Source organism: Hirundo rustica, chromosome 3 (assembly GCF_015227805.2).
Source record: "Hirundo rustica isolate bHirRus1 chromosome 3, bHirRus1.pri.v3, whole genome shotgun sequence".
Taxonomy (NCBI): Eukaryota; Metazoa; Chordata; class Aves; order Passeriformes; family Hirundinidae; genus Hirundo; species Hirundo rustica.
The window spans coordinates 7,036,380-7,049,202 of record NC_053452.1 but is presented as its reverse complement, the minus strand read 5'-3'; the positions used below and the strand labels follow the sequence as shown (position 1 = coordinate 7,049,202).

At 44.8% G+C, this 12,823-nt stretch overlaps 1 protein-coding gene across 4 annotated transcripts in view; it reads right to left on the bottom strand.

The window, feature by feature from the left end:
* PAK5 (p21 (RAC1) activated kinase 5) overlaps window positions 1-12,823 on the bottom strand; it is a 67,834-nt gene that overhangs the window by 19,935 nt on the left and 35,076 nt on the right. For all 4 annotated transcript variants that reach the window (XM_040057826.2, XM_040057828.2, XM_040057829.2 and 1 more), the window contains one exon: window positions 58-272. In XM_040057826.2, coding sequence (XP_039913760.1) covers window positions 58-261 — 204 coding nt within the window. In that variant the 5' untranslated portion in view covers window positions 262-272. The remainder of the gene's footprint in view (window positions 1-57; window positions 273-12,823) is intronic.

Here is a 12,823-nt window from a genome sequence, read left to right as displayed (position 1 = left end):
GCATCGCCTCCTTACGGTGACACGCAATTAAAGGCGGCTCGGGGGACCCCAGGGTACCTTCATAGGAGCCAGCTGGATGGGAGTGATGCACGAGGGATCCACCATGGGCTTCGGCCGGTTGGCCGTGTCTGCCAGCAAGCTGTGCCACTGCTGCGGCAGCCCCGTGAACTTCTGCTCCCGGTGGTCGAAGCCGGTGTGCACCCGGTGCTCGAAGTTGGAGGGCCCGGAAATTTCCAGCCTTTTCTTCTTTTTGCCGAACATGGTGGAAAGATCTGGAGAAGTCGGAGGGAAACAGGAAAGAAAAGGGAAAAAAAAAAATAATAATAAAGCCACAAGTTTACACTGTGTTGTAACTCTCAGCCATCCTCTCTACTTCACAGGGAATTTTAGTAGATGTCGTTAGGCAGCTGCCTCCATGAACTTCACACACTGAGCTCTATGCGAGGCAAGCACTCCTCTGAGCTCCTTTCTGGGAGAAGATTTTAAGAAACCAACCCAGTCTCTTACTACATGTGTTCAAAATATCTTATGAAACAAGGAAATTCCCAGGAAAGAAAGCTCCAGGGGCTGCTTTGGACTCCCCTCTCTGTTCATGCTGCAAGTTGCACCCCATGGAAGCTCTAAGCTCAGCAGCACTGGATGGCTTTGCTCCGAGGACAGCACCTGGGATAAGTGGTGAGCTGTGCCCTGATACAATGGGGAGAAAATGCAGGCACAGCTTTGCATCCTAAATATATATCCTAGATCCTGGAGCAAAGACAACCCATCCCAAAAGAGAGCCTGGCTCTGGCGTGGTCAGATCTAGGCCTCGCACAGCAGCACTCAAAGGGGGATTATTCCTGTGCCATTTCAGCAACCAAAACAGAATTTTAACCTGGTCCAAGGGCCTTCATCTGCATTTGTGCAGGATTCTGCTTAACAAAAGCATCAGGTATCAGCTGCAACAAATATCATGACCTGACTTCTCCAGGAGAGAAATTATTTGCTGTGAGAGCCACATGCCCAAAGCACATGAGTTTACACCTAGATGGGCAGAGGCCCCACTCCTGGCCAGCAGACATCAGTGGGATTCATTACATCACAGCCCTACTCCTTTAAGGTCCAGGAAGGAGAATTAGCTCTTTTGCTTCCTGTGCAGGTGGTGTGGAGAAGAGAAAGGAGTCCTTCCAATCCTATACAAGCAAGGAGCTGTTGGAGGAAATGTGACCTTCCCAGATTCTCCATCACTGGATCCACCTGGGTTGGCCTGGCTGCTTGGTAAAGCTAATTGTTACAGCTCTTGCCCTACAGAAAGTGAATGTTTCTGTCAATTTTTATGGTTATTTCCTGATAAGACTGAGTTGATTTGCTTTCCTCCTGTCCGTTTTTGGCCTCCTTAGGAACATGGAGAAGGCAGCAGAAGGATTTCAGAGCACACAAGGGAGCACAGGCTAATAGATCAGATAGTGGTGATAAATCAGCTTCTCTAGCTGGGGCAAGAGAATTTTCATTGGCAGGGTGGAAGGAGGCATGAGCTGCAAACTGAGAGGGATAAAGCTCTTTGTTCCTTCTACTGGCATAGGAAATAGCCAACCTGCATTAACCCTTGGGCTTGGTGGGTCCCACCTTAAAACAAAGTGCAGCCTAACAGTTCTATTGAAGCAAGTCCAGAAGTGACTTTCTTTCCAGAAATCTGCTGCGCAAGGCAAGGATAAATTCTTGGCCCCAGGGAAACAGACAGGCCCTGTTGCTTTTGAGTGATATACTGTCTGGTCCTGGAAAAGTTCTCTACTTTCTGCTATCCCAGAATAGTCCTCCACCTTGCTCTCTGGGCCATTTCAAACAGGGCTGGCTAGCACTTGAGCAGCGTTTCTCTGAAACAGCAGAAGGGTGAGGAGGCTGGCAACTCTGTAAAACCTCTTCTCACCTCTTCTGTGATAGAAGAAGTTTTACACAGCTGCCAGCTGTAAAGCACCTGTAAAAGTGCTGCCCTGACTTTCATTCAGGAGGTGGAGAGGAGAAGCTCAGAGAAGAAAATACAGTTGTGTTCCTGCTGCAATGAGCACTGCAAAAGATGTGGTGATAAATCAGGTATTTATTTCACCCTCATTGCCTTTTACTAGTTTATCTAAAGATCGAGTCCATTATTTGAAAATTGATTGCTGTCTGCTTTGTAAGTCCCCCCTGTGTATTTGTAGGTGATTGCCTCCTTTGTGCATATTCCTTTTAGACAGAGCAGACTCGCTCCTGCTGGCCTCTCTTCATAGGTCTCATCTTCCACACTCCTCTCTCTGGCTTTCTACCCTACTCTGAACTTCCCAAAATCTTCTGCTCTTTTGGCAGTCTCCCTCCACCACTGTTAACTTGGGTATCTTCCTCACCTTCCTGTCCCAAAACCTCCTACAATCACTCCGATACGTGGCTTTTTTCCTTTTCCAGCATCATAACTGTTCTATTTTTCTCTGGTGAGTTTGGGTACCTTGTGGCACTCCCAGACACGCCTTCAAAGCCATCGTGGTTGGTCTCTGTGCAGAGATTATCCATTTCTCAGGCTCAAACAGAGCTGGCAGGTCAGGCAGTAGCTCCCACCCAGGGCTCATCTGCAGGGCTCCACAAATCGCAGCTGGCTGAAGATCAATGGCACTGCATTGATTTCATTCGCCCTCAGGGATGAGAATCCATGAGACTATTGCAGTAACATTTTAAACCATCAGCTCTAGACATGTATTTGTTCCTCTGATCAATGCCAGGGTTTCCTGCAGGACCTGCATCCCAACGCAGCTGCTGGATGCTTGAAGGCCTCCAGAGCTCCAAAGAACGTCGGATAACTAAAAGCACATCAGCTGGCACAGCGCACGCTGCTTTTTAAAATGAACAGCACATTCACTCAGCAAGATCCCAGCCAGCAAAGTTACCTCCATTTCACTGCAAAGCCAAGCCAGCCTTCTCAAAGAGGGACAGCAGCCACAGCAGTCACAAGGAAGCTTCGTTTCCCCTCATTTCTCCCAAAGAATGGAAATGATGCTGCCTGTTTTCCTCAGCTGTCTGAGGATGAGGCAGCCAAGTCTGTGAAACCTTATGCTCTGGGTTTCTAAGTGCCCTGATTCAGTCCCCGCTGATGTGCTTGGTCCTCATACCCCAAGAAAGGAGAGATGATTTAATTTTTCCCACAGCTCTATTGATGTGACGCAAAAAATAAAGGGCTTTTTAAATCAGTTGTGGAAGCAGAAAACATCTCCAGTACGTGAATACATGTTCTCCAAGACATCTAAAGCCATTTTAGGAATGACCCAAGTGCTTTGAAGAGAAATGATGGAGCTTTCCAGGATGCTGGATAATGTGCGTGTAGCAGGAAACCTACGAAATTTGCATCAAGAGCACAAAATGTATGAGATTCATTCAGGCACTTACTCATTCACACAAAACAGCAATCCTCTCACAGTTATTAAGAACTCCTAATTTCCTAATGGGATTACTTCGGAAAACATCCCACAGACAACAGGGCAGCCTTTATCAGAGGCACAGGGAGGTGGGAGGCTGCAGGGCAGCTCTGTGGGGCTGCCTCTGTGCCATCCCCACACCAGAGCACTCACCCTTAACTTAATTCCTCCCGACAGCTTACAGCGTAGCCCTGACTGTGCCAGGGCTCTCAGCAAATGCCACCTCTCTGTGCAGCTCCTCCTGTGCTCACCCCCACAGAAGGAGAGGAAATGAGAGGTACTGTACTTGTAATTTGCTGCTATTTTGGTGGGATGAGCACAGGCAGGATGTCCGTCCTCTCCTTGCACGTGCTTTGCCAAGGGATAGTCTGGTTGATTCCCATGGCACAAGGCGACACTTGACAAAGGGAGCTGGGGGAGCCTGTGCTAACAGCAGCTACTATTGATGGCAGTGGGCTTGGCTCTGTGGGGAAAATAGGACTCATCATTGCAGTGCTTCAGTGGGGCATTTCTACGGAAAAACTTGACTCACTCTTATGCTGAAACAATGCAGCACATTAATTTTGTGCTTGCAAATGTGAGGTGTGGAGGAGGCAGTCCTTTAGGGACAGCAAACAACGAATTCAGTAAGCAGGACAGCACGACACCTGAAGCAAGTCTGCTCTTACATGGGGGAGCCAGGGGTTGAGCCTGCCCAGCTCCAGGCTGCCATGCCCACAGCCCAACCGTGGCACAAGAGTTAGAGGTAACAGAGTTTCTTAACCAAAGCCGCGATGGAAAAAATATGGACGTGACACTTACTAGAGGAAAATGCAGTACTGGGGGGGAGAAACTCAGACTATTGCACCACCTGTTCTCCTGAGTAACCCACAGCAGCGCTGGCCCTGGGGAATGGGGAATGAACAGGGATAATGGGAGAAAGTTGTGAGCTGTGCTCTGTAGATAGCTACCCAAACCCTTCTAAAATTGCAGTATTTGTCTCATTCTTTGTCTCTGCCCAGGAAAGGAGCAGGGCCAGCTCTGCTGGTGCCAGCTGAGGAGCCCTATCACAGCTCCACTCGGCTGCTGCAGGCACCAGGTAACACTGATGGGGTGCTATCAGGAGCAATCATGGCTTTTGCTCTTAATGCTGTTTACTGTAGTGCCTAACAAATCGAATTACATGCTAATCAGCACACCCTGCCTGCTAGATCTATGCCAGACTTGGCTCCTTTGCACTGCACTCCTTTCCATGCACAGAAATAATTCACTGAGTATCACAGTGCCATGGGCTTCCCAGGCTACTCCAAATTTCAACCACGTCCTTCATGGACAGATCAGATCCCCACAGAGGAACTTTCCTGAGGTGTGTGACGTGGACCAGCAAAGAAACCCACTCTGTCAGCTACTGCACTGTCATTGTGCTGCCTCCCAGTCACAGATGAAGGGGTTTTTCCAAGCAAGAAGCATCCTCCAGTCCCACACTGGAGCAAGAGCGTGCCATTACTATTCTGGGTGTCAGAGGAGCCCATTCAGACTCTCCCACGGTGTTCCGTGCTCAGGACAGGATTTCCAGTAATAGATTCCCCACAAAAAGTTAAATCCCTGCCAGCTCACACCCCATAGCTCACACAGAGGTCACAGGTTTGTTCACCCTCAGAAGTTTGGCCCCATCCTGGGGTTTCCATGAGTTGTCTCTCGCCTGTACGTGGGATCAGGGGACACTCCGAGACTGATGAATTGAAAAGCTGAAAGTCCAGATTCATGTTACTGCCCTCAAAGAACAAATTTTTGCATTTACAGCAAATTAGATCCAAGGCAGTAGGAATAAAACAAAACAAAAAAAGGATTACTTCAGTTCCTAAGGTTAATGGTACTTTGCATCTTTGATCATATCCTAAGAATATTTCAGTCAACCTACAAAATAAGAGAGAACTCTGTTCAGCTCTGCCCCATTTTCTGTTCCCAATAAAAAAGTCAGAGCCAATTTTTGCTCCCCCTCCAAACAGCTGCTCTTTTAAAAGCCTGCAAAAGTTGGGAAGACCTTTCAAGTCTTGCAATCTTGCAAACTACCAAAGACTCCCAAGTGCATCCCTTAAGCAGTGACAACAGCCCTTGCCATGCCATATGTCCCCAGACAACCCTGAGCAAAGGTCTGCGAAATTTGCCACACATAAAATCATACAATAACCTTACAAAGTTAGCACCTAGAATAATGAAGTGAGATGAGAATTTTTACTTTAAAATGGAACTTTTAATGACTCTGTACTACAGCTATGTAAGCTCTATTTTTTAAATTTTATTATTGTGGTATTTCAGCAGCCAGATAATGTGTCCCAGGAAATCCTGTGTGTTCACCACGACCCTGAGCCACCCTGGCAAGCCTGCAAGGGTTTCCTACACACACCTCACTCCCTGCTGCTCGGGCAGGGCTGAAAATATTCCCTCAGGAGGGGCTCTGCATTCACTGCCTGCCTCAGCCCAGCAATTAGTTCATTTTCAATTAGGAAGTGCACACTGCATTAAGCCTGTGAGCCTGTATTTTCTGCAGGGATTCCCTGTGGTTCCTCAGCTGAGCAAGCAGCAGCAGAGCCCTTTTCCCTTATGGATGAGCATGTTATTAGCATGTAAAAATTGCCTTCATGCAGGCTCAGTATGATGTGGGAGCCCAAAGTGGGGGTGCAGCAGCAAGGGCTGTGAAAAGGCACATTTTCTCCCAAGTCAACCACACAGCCAAAAAACCTGGTTACAGGGAGGAGCATTAAGAAAATGCTTCATTTTTAACAAACCTGACTGAGACAAAGATTGCAAAATGGGGAGATGGGCACGGGTCGCTTTCTTTTGATAATTTTTACTTATTAATAATAGTTTTCTGTAACACAAGGACCCCAATTATTCCCCTCCAGAGCACCCCAAACGCAGTAATACATCATTAGCTTTGGCAGCTTCTGTTCCCCCGCTCTGATTAATTGTAACCTTTCCCGATATTTGATCGTAAATGAGAGAGTATGAATTGAGAAGCACAAATTAAATTAATGTGTCAAGGCAGCCTGCAGAGCCAGCGCTCCAGACAAATGCAAGCTGGGCTGAAACCCAATCTGCAGGAGAAAGCAAATGTCTGGGATGGACTGATGGCAGCACAAATCTCTGCCAGTGAGAGGTAAAAATGACGTTGGTTCTCCTTCAGCTCACACTGGTGCAAGCTCCTGAGGCCAGTGGAAGGAGACCAGCGTGTATTTGTGTATCTATACACCTAATATATATATTTAATGTATTTACTATAGTTAATAAAACTATTAAAAATGAGGAAAATTGCTTGGGATTAGGAACAGCAACAGCAATAATTTGGTGTTTCCTTTCCATTTAAGGATGGTTCTGAGCTTCTTGGTAGGGACCTTCTGCTGCTGGCTGCAATCAGAGCATGGGCTTCTTTTTCAACAACAACAACAACAAAAGCTGACTGCAGGCTTACATTTTTAAGAAGAATTTATCTCTATTTCTAACTGAAAATACAGAGAGCACTACCCTATTTTTCAGGAGATAAAACCAGAAATCTGGAATAGCAGAGTGAACTGAATGAGAAGACAATAAAGTTCATGGAAAGACTTAAAAACCACACTGGTTTCAGGTCAGGCCTGACACGCTACTGTGACAAAAGGAGAAATCCCGTTTGACTTTCCACATTTAATATTCCTAAATACTTTCCTAGCTCCCAGAGGATCATTCTGAATGGCTGGGATGGAAATAAATGGGAGACACCCAAGAAGCAGGGGGCAGCTGCCTGCAGACCACCTCAAACCAGAGGTGGGTGAGTCCTGTGGTCATGTCTTGCATTTATTTATTAAGTTACTGCTGTTACCTAGAGGGAGATCTCATTACAAGGTGCAAGGTTTTTTGTTTTGCCACAGGGATGGACAACATGCAGGTGAATACTAGGCTGGTTCACCTGTCTACCATTTCCCATGATCCCTGCTCATCCCTCTGCTCCTAATTATGATTTGAGCATTTCTGTTTGGGGAACAATAAAATAACACCTCGGAAAATGCTCTCATGTACTCTGCTAATGATGGTTTTAAACACTGACCCTCTGGCTGCGCCAAAAAGAACCTACAAATCCTGAATAAACCAAGTCAGCTCACATTTTGAGTCTTTTACCATTCTGCTAAGCTCTTCTGCACACAAATAATGTACTGGTAGAAATTCATCACCTGTGACCACATAATTTTTTCCAGACTATTCTTTCAGTTCAGTGAAAGTATAGGAGTATCATTTTCAGTGCATGCCTGTCTGAGTTTTAGAATGAAAAGCTTGATGATCAATAGGATTCAGCTTGTTATCATGGATTTTCAAGGTGTCTGGTATTTTTTTGAGACGGGACAGAGTTCTAAGTAGTTTAATCACTAGTAAAACACATGCCTTAATTGTGGAAAGATATGTACTTATGGACTAGAGCAACAAAAATGCCTCTTTCCCAAAGCTCCTCATTTACCCTGCGGCATTCTGCTCATTTCAACCTCAGGTCAAATCAGCCAATTTCTCAGCGTTTCTATGTCACTGCACAATATAATAAAAATACATTTAAACAATTACAAAGAGCCCAGGACTTGTCACTGTCCACGATTCTTTTCGATCCCACAATACCTTGTTTGTAGTTGAAAATGCCTTCATTTGTCATAGCACAGCAGTGTGTCTCCTGATAGCTGGCCCACGAGACATATCTAACAGAAACGCACAACGGAACAAAAGACAGGAAAAAAATAATAACAAAAGCCAACGTATGCTTCCAGAGAAATAGTAAAAGCTGGTACAGAGTGGCCAAACTCGGATTGATGTACTCCAGGGAACAATACTCATTCTTCTTATTGAAAGCTACTCTTGTACGAGGACTCATTTCCACACACTGACCGACATGTGCTTTCCTAATTTAGAAGTCTTGTGATTCCCAGTGGATTTTAATGCTCAGTAATTTTCAGCCGAGTAGCTTAAACGCATATATTGTAGTCAGTCACTCTCTATTATCTCATACACATGCACACATAAATAGCAACGTGGAGATGGAGGTTCGTGCAGGGAATTAGTCTGCAACAGCTCTGGGCAGATTAAAGAGAAAACCCCCCCTCAGCCACCGAACCCCTGGAGGTAACTCAAATAATTTCCATCCCTAGCAAGTGAAAAGATTCCAGATTTGCAGAAGCAAACAGTCCTCTGGGTGCTCAGCTTGAGATAATTAATGGTATTAACTTTGTAGGAAATGCTGGACATCCACAGGGAGAGGGGATTAAATAAGGCACCCATTAAATGAGACACCCTGAGTCTCAAGTTACTGCTGAAACTTCAGTTGGGAATTATTTATTTTCTGAGTTGATATTAACAGTATTTTAAGACAGTTCTATACTGTTCTATATTAAAGGATGCAGGTACTCTATTTCTATGTTTTCAATTAGAAAAAAATACCCAGTAAAGGAAATACTATCAAGAATGAAAGGGATGATATATCAGTAGAGAAGACAAAGTGAGCAGAGAGATCACACAAACCTGCAGGAAACATCAAAACACGGACTGTGAAACTGTAATTCTGACTATTAGTAAATTTGGACATTCCTATAGGTTGGGGTAGCTGCAGGATAAGAACTGCAAGGATAATGAAGTCCTGTATTTAACAAAAACTCAGCAAAGTGCTTGAAAAACACTTGGAAAATGGTTCTTATCAACCGGGCACCAAGTTACACCTTCTTTGCATTTTGGGCCACATCCACAGTGGGGTCTGCTGGGCAAAGCCTCAGCAGAAGAGATGGACTGGCACCCACTTGTAGCACAGCAAAGGGGCACTGAAATGTCCTGGGTTTGCATGTAAAGCTTTAGTTTTAATTTTCTGAAACTGAGCTTTTTCCCCAACACTTGATGACAGCTGCAAACCCAGCATTACAAGCACACAGAATCAAAGCTGGAAGAGACCTTCAAAACCACCTAGTCCAACCAATACCTTCAGAGATGGTGACCACCACCTCCCTGGGCAACTTATTTCAAAGCCAGAGCACTCTTGGTGAAAACATTTTTTCAAGTATCTAATCTGAACCTCCCCAGGTACAACTTATGGCCATTTCCTCGTGTCCTTTCAGCTGAGATAAGGCAGAAGAGACCAACCCCACCTCACCACAAACTCCTCCTGGGTAGCTGTAGGACTTTTCATAGGACTGCACAGCTTCTCAAAAGTGCCTGCAACTACTGTGGATGTACTCTGATCATTTTTAAAAGACAGCTTTTCCTCAAAAAAAAAAAGGAGGCAAAACGTTTTCTAGGTCTAGAAACCAACTGATCTTGAGCTGGTTGCATCCAGAGCTGGATGCATCCATGAACACACCAAAACTGCATCAAGGAGGGGCTCCAGGGGGGTGCCTGCCCCAGCAGAGATGATTTTACAGCCCCCAGAGGTGTCACAGTGACAAGTACAAATGGGACAGGAGGGGGACACGTGCCTGTGACAGCACCACACACCACTGGAAAAAGGTAACAACACTGGGGCTCCGGAGTCGACCTCCTGCCACAACTCCTCACTGCTATGTTTGCACTCAACACACTTCATTTTCCTACAATAATATTCACTGCATTTCTTATTGTATTTCTAGAACACTACAGGCTGTGCTGGCTCTGAGGAATTGCTCTATTACTATAACATTTGTAAAGAAAAAGGCTGCTTTCCAATGAATGATCAACAGCAACAGATGCTTCATTATTCACCCATTATTAATGGCAAGCCTCTCATAAGAATATCTTCAGGATGAAACACAGGATCTGACCTGTGTTGGCCAAGAAATGGCGCAAAATCAGTTTATTTGGTATGTCAAAATACTTTTAAAATGCAAACAAACAGATCTATGGATAAATGTACCCACAGCAAGTGCCTGCAAGATGAAAATCATGCCTGTTATTATCTCTGCAGGGTCCCTGCCTTTCTACCTGGTTTTACTCTGCATCGCTGTAACTGAAGGGAAGATATTTCAGCAGCCTGTGATAAATCACAAATGTGTAGAGTCTACCTTAAATTTTTATTCCTTACATATTTAGGGGTTTTTTTTTTTCTTTTTTTTCCCCAATCTGCATTGTGCAGGAAAGCTGGTCTGAAAGTCAATTCTTACCCTATTACCTATTGAGTTGCTGTCAGCCCATACTCTGTTTCCACATTAAAAATGAGAACTGATCCCCTGAAGTGTTTCCAGAGCTCACTGTTTATTACCTTCTTCAGAAAGTTTACCATAAGCTCTTAATACAGAACATGGAATGTTTATAAAGCGATGTCTGCTCAGTCCTCCTCCCTCCGGATAATCCCCAACGATCAATAATTGCATCTGAGGAATTCCTCAATGCTGATTTTTTTTTTTTTTTTTCCCAGAGCTAAGCGACACAACTTAGCCATGCAGACTTTGTGTTTTGCCACCTCCAGACTGCAGTTTGAAAATGCTGGGCCTCACCTGCTCTCTGACTGCGAGGAAATGGAGATTCTTTATATCTTATCCCAGGAGCTGATATGGAAGTCTTCAGACCAGCCACAGAAAAACAAACAAAAAGTACACTAAACTGAATGAAAGAACCCACACGTTTCAAATCCAGAAAGATGCATGCTACTGTGAGGTTCTCATTGTTTTCCACCTTTTAAATGTGAAAAATTGAAATGCTTTTCAGCACCTGGAGAGGTTACTGCATCTCAGATGGCCACCACTGCCACCTTCCAAGAGATGCTGCTGCTGCAGGAGGTGGCTCCCATCCCTTCCTTCCAAGGAAGGATGCATATATGAATTACTGCATTTTGCTAGGCCCATCTATACACTGTTTTGATGGAGGGCCTCTCCAGGCCCTCTCTGGGATGAGAGGTTTCATCTAAATTGGTCCAAAAGGGAATTTCCAGCCTCTCAGAACAAAAAAACAAAACCAAAAACCAAGGAAAAGAGTTTGCCAAGTAAGTGAGCAGCTGACTCCCAGAAATCTTGCTCTGGAAACACCACGAGAAGCTGCCATGTGACTGTGTGTATGAGCTGATTCAGCTCCCAAACTTTTAGACAATTATGTTAAAAAGCCACTTGTCTCCCAGAAGAAGCACTTCTGCTGGAACAACATGGCCTCATCCTTCCCCAGTCTGCACTGACTAATTTTACAGCAGCTCACAAGGCTGTCTCGTTGGGAAAACACCATCATGACAAGGAGTCTGTGAGAGAAGGCAAGATCTTCTCCAAGTACTTTCTGATAAATCTTATGTACCACTGAGGGTGAGATGCTGAGGCTATGCAGAGGTGAAGGAGTTGGCCATCATCTCTCAGCAATCAACAGCTCATGGATCCCCAAGGATCCCATCCTGCTTGGTGAAATGGTGCCAGTGACCCATCAGACTCTAACCCCTCTGTTTATATTTAAATATACACCTATCTATATTTAAATTTAGCATATTTAGATCTGAGACTGCAGGTCCTTCTTAAAGGCTCAGTATCAAAAATACACCACGAATTAGAAGACGATAATTAACAGGAAAGGACATCTCTGCATGCTGACTCTGATTGCATTCACTGCTGTTTCCAGAGGCAGGGAGATTCATTAATTCATTTATTCCCCACTTCGGTACGGAATGACTCCAACAAAGCTGCTGATACAACTGGGAAATCAAAAGATGAGCCAGGAAAGTGACTGCAAAAAAATGCATTAAGGGAAACATGTGTGTCAAGTGGCGGGGCCAGAGTCAGCACTTTGGGAAAAAAGGGACTGAGTCTCTGGCTGAGAGGGAAATGAAATGTGCAGAAGGAGCTTGGATCCTAAAGGAAATATTTTCTTACCAGAAAAAAACCTATAGTTTCTGTTCTAATGAAATATGCTGTCCTACAAAATCTCTCATTTCTCACAGCTTCCCTCATATACTTAAATAGGGAATCACATAAAACTCGAAAGCTATTTAAGATATAGTCAACCCCCCAAAACATCAATTTTCTCAAGTTTTGGACATAAGACTCAATAAATACCCAGGAATTTTCTGTTTCAGCTGATCTGAAAATTGTGTGTGCATCTGAGATGACTTATTGTTTGCTCCACGAGGCCATAGAAAGGTTTCAGAAAGGTGACTTTAGGACAGACATGAGACTCAAATTGTTTGAGACACCACAAGTGGATGACCAGAACATCTTTTTACACTCTGCCCCTGTAATTCAGTCTTGCACTCCTTGCATCTGCACCCTGTGCACCCACCCCTGTCTAACTGTGCCCAGCCTCGAGCTCAGCCATACTGGCAACCCTGGCTTTTGAGATTATTTCTACCTTCTTCAGGATAAAAGCAGGAAGATGTCCTGAACTGCTTTTAAAATGATTACGCAAAGCACGGTGGGCTGTATAATACCTTTTCCAATAAAACTCCCTTTTAATGCTCTGACAGCAATCAGCTGGGTTAT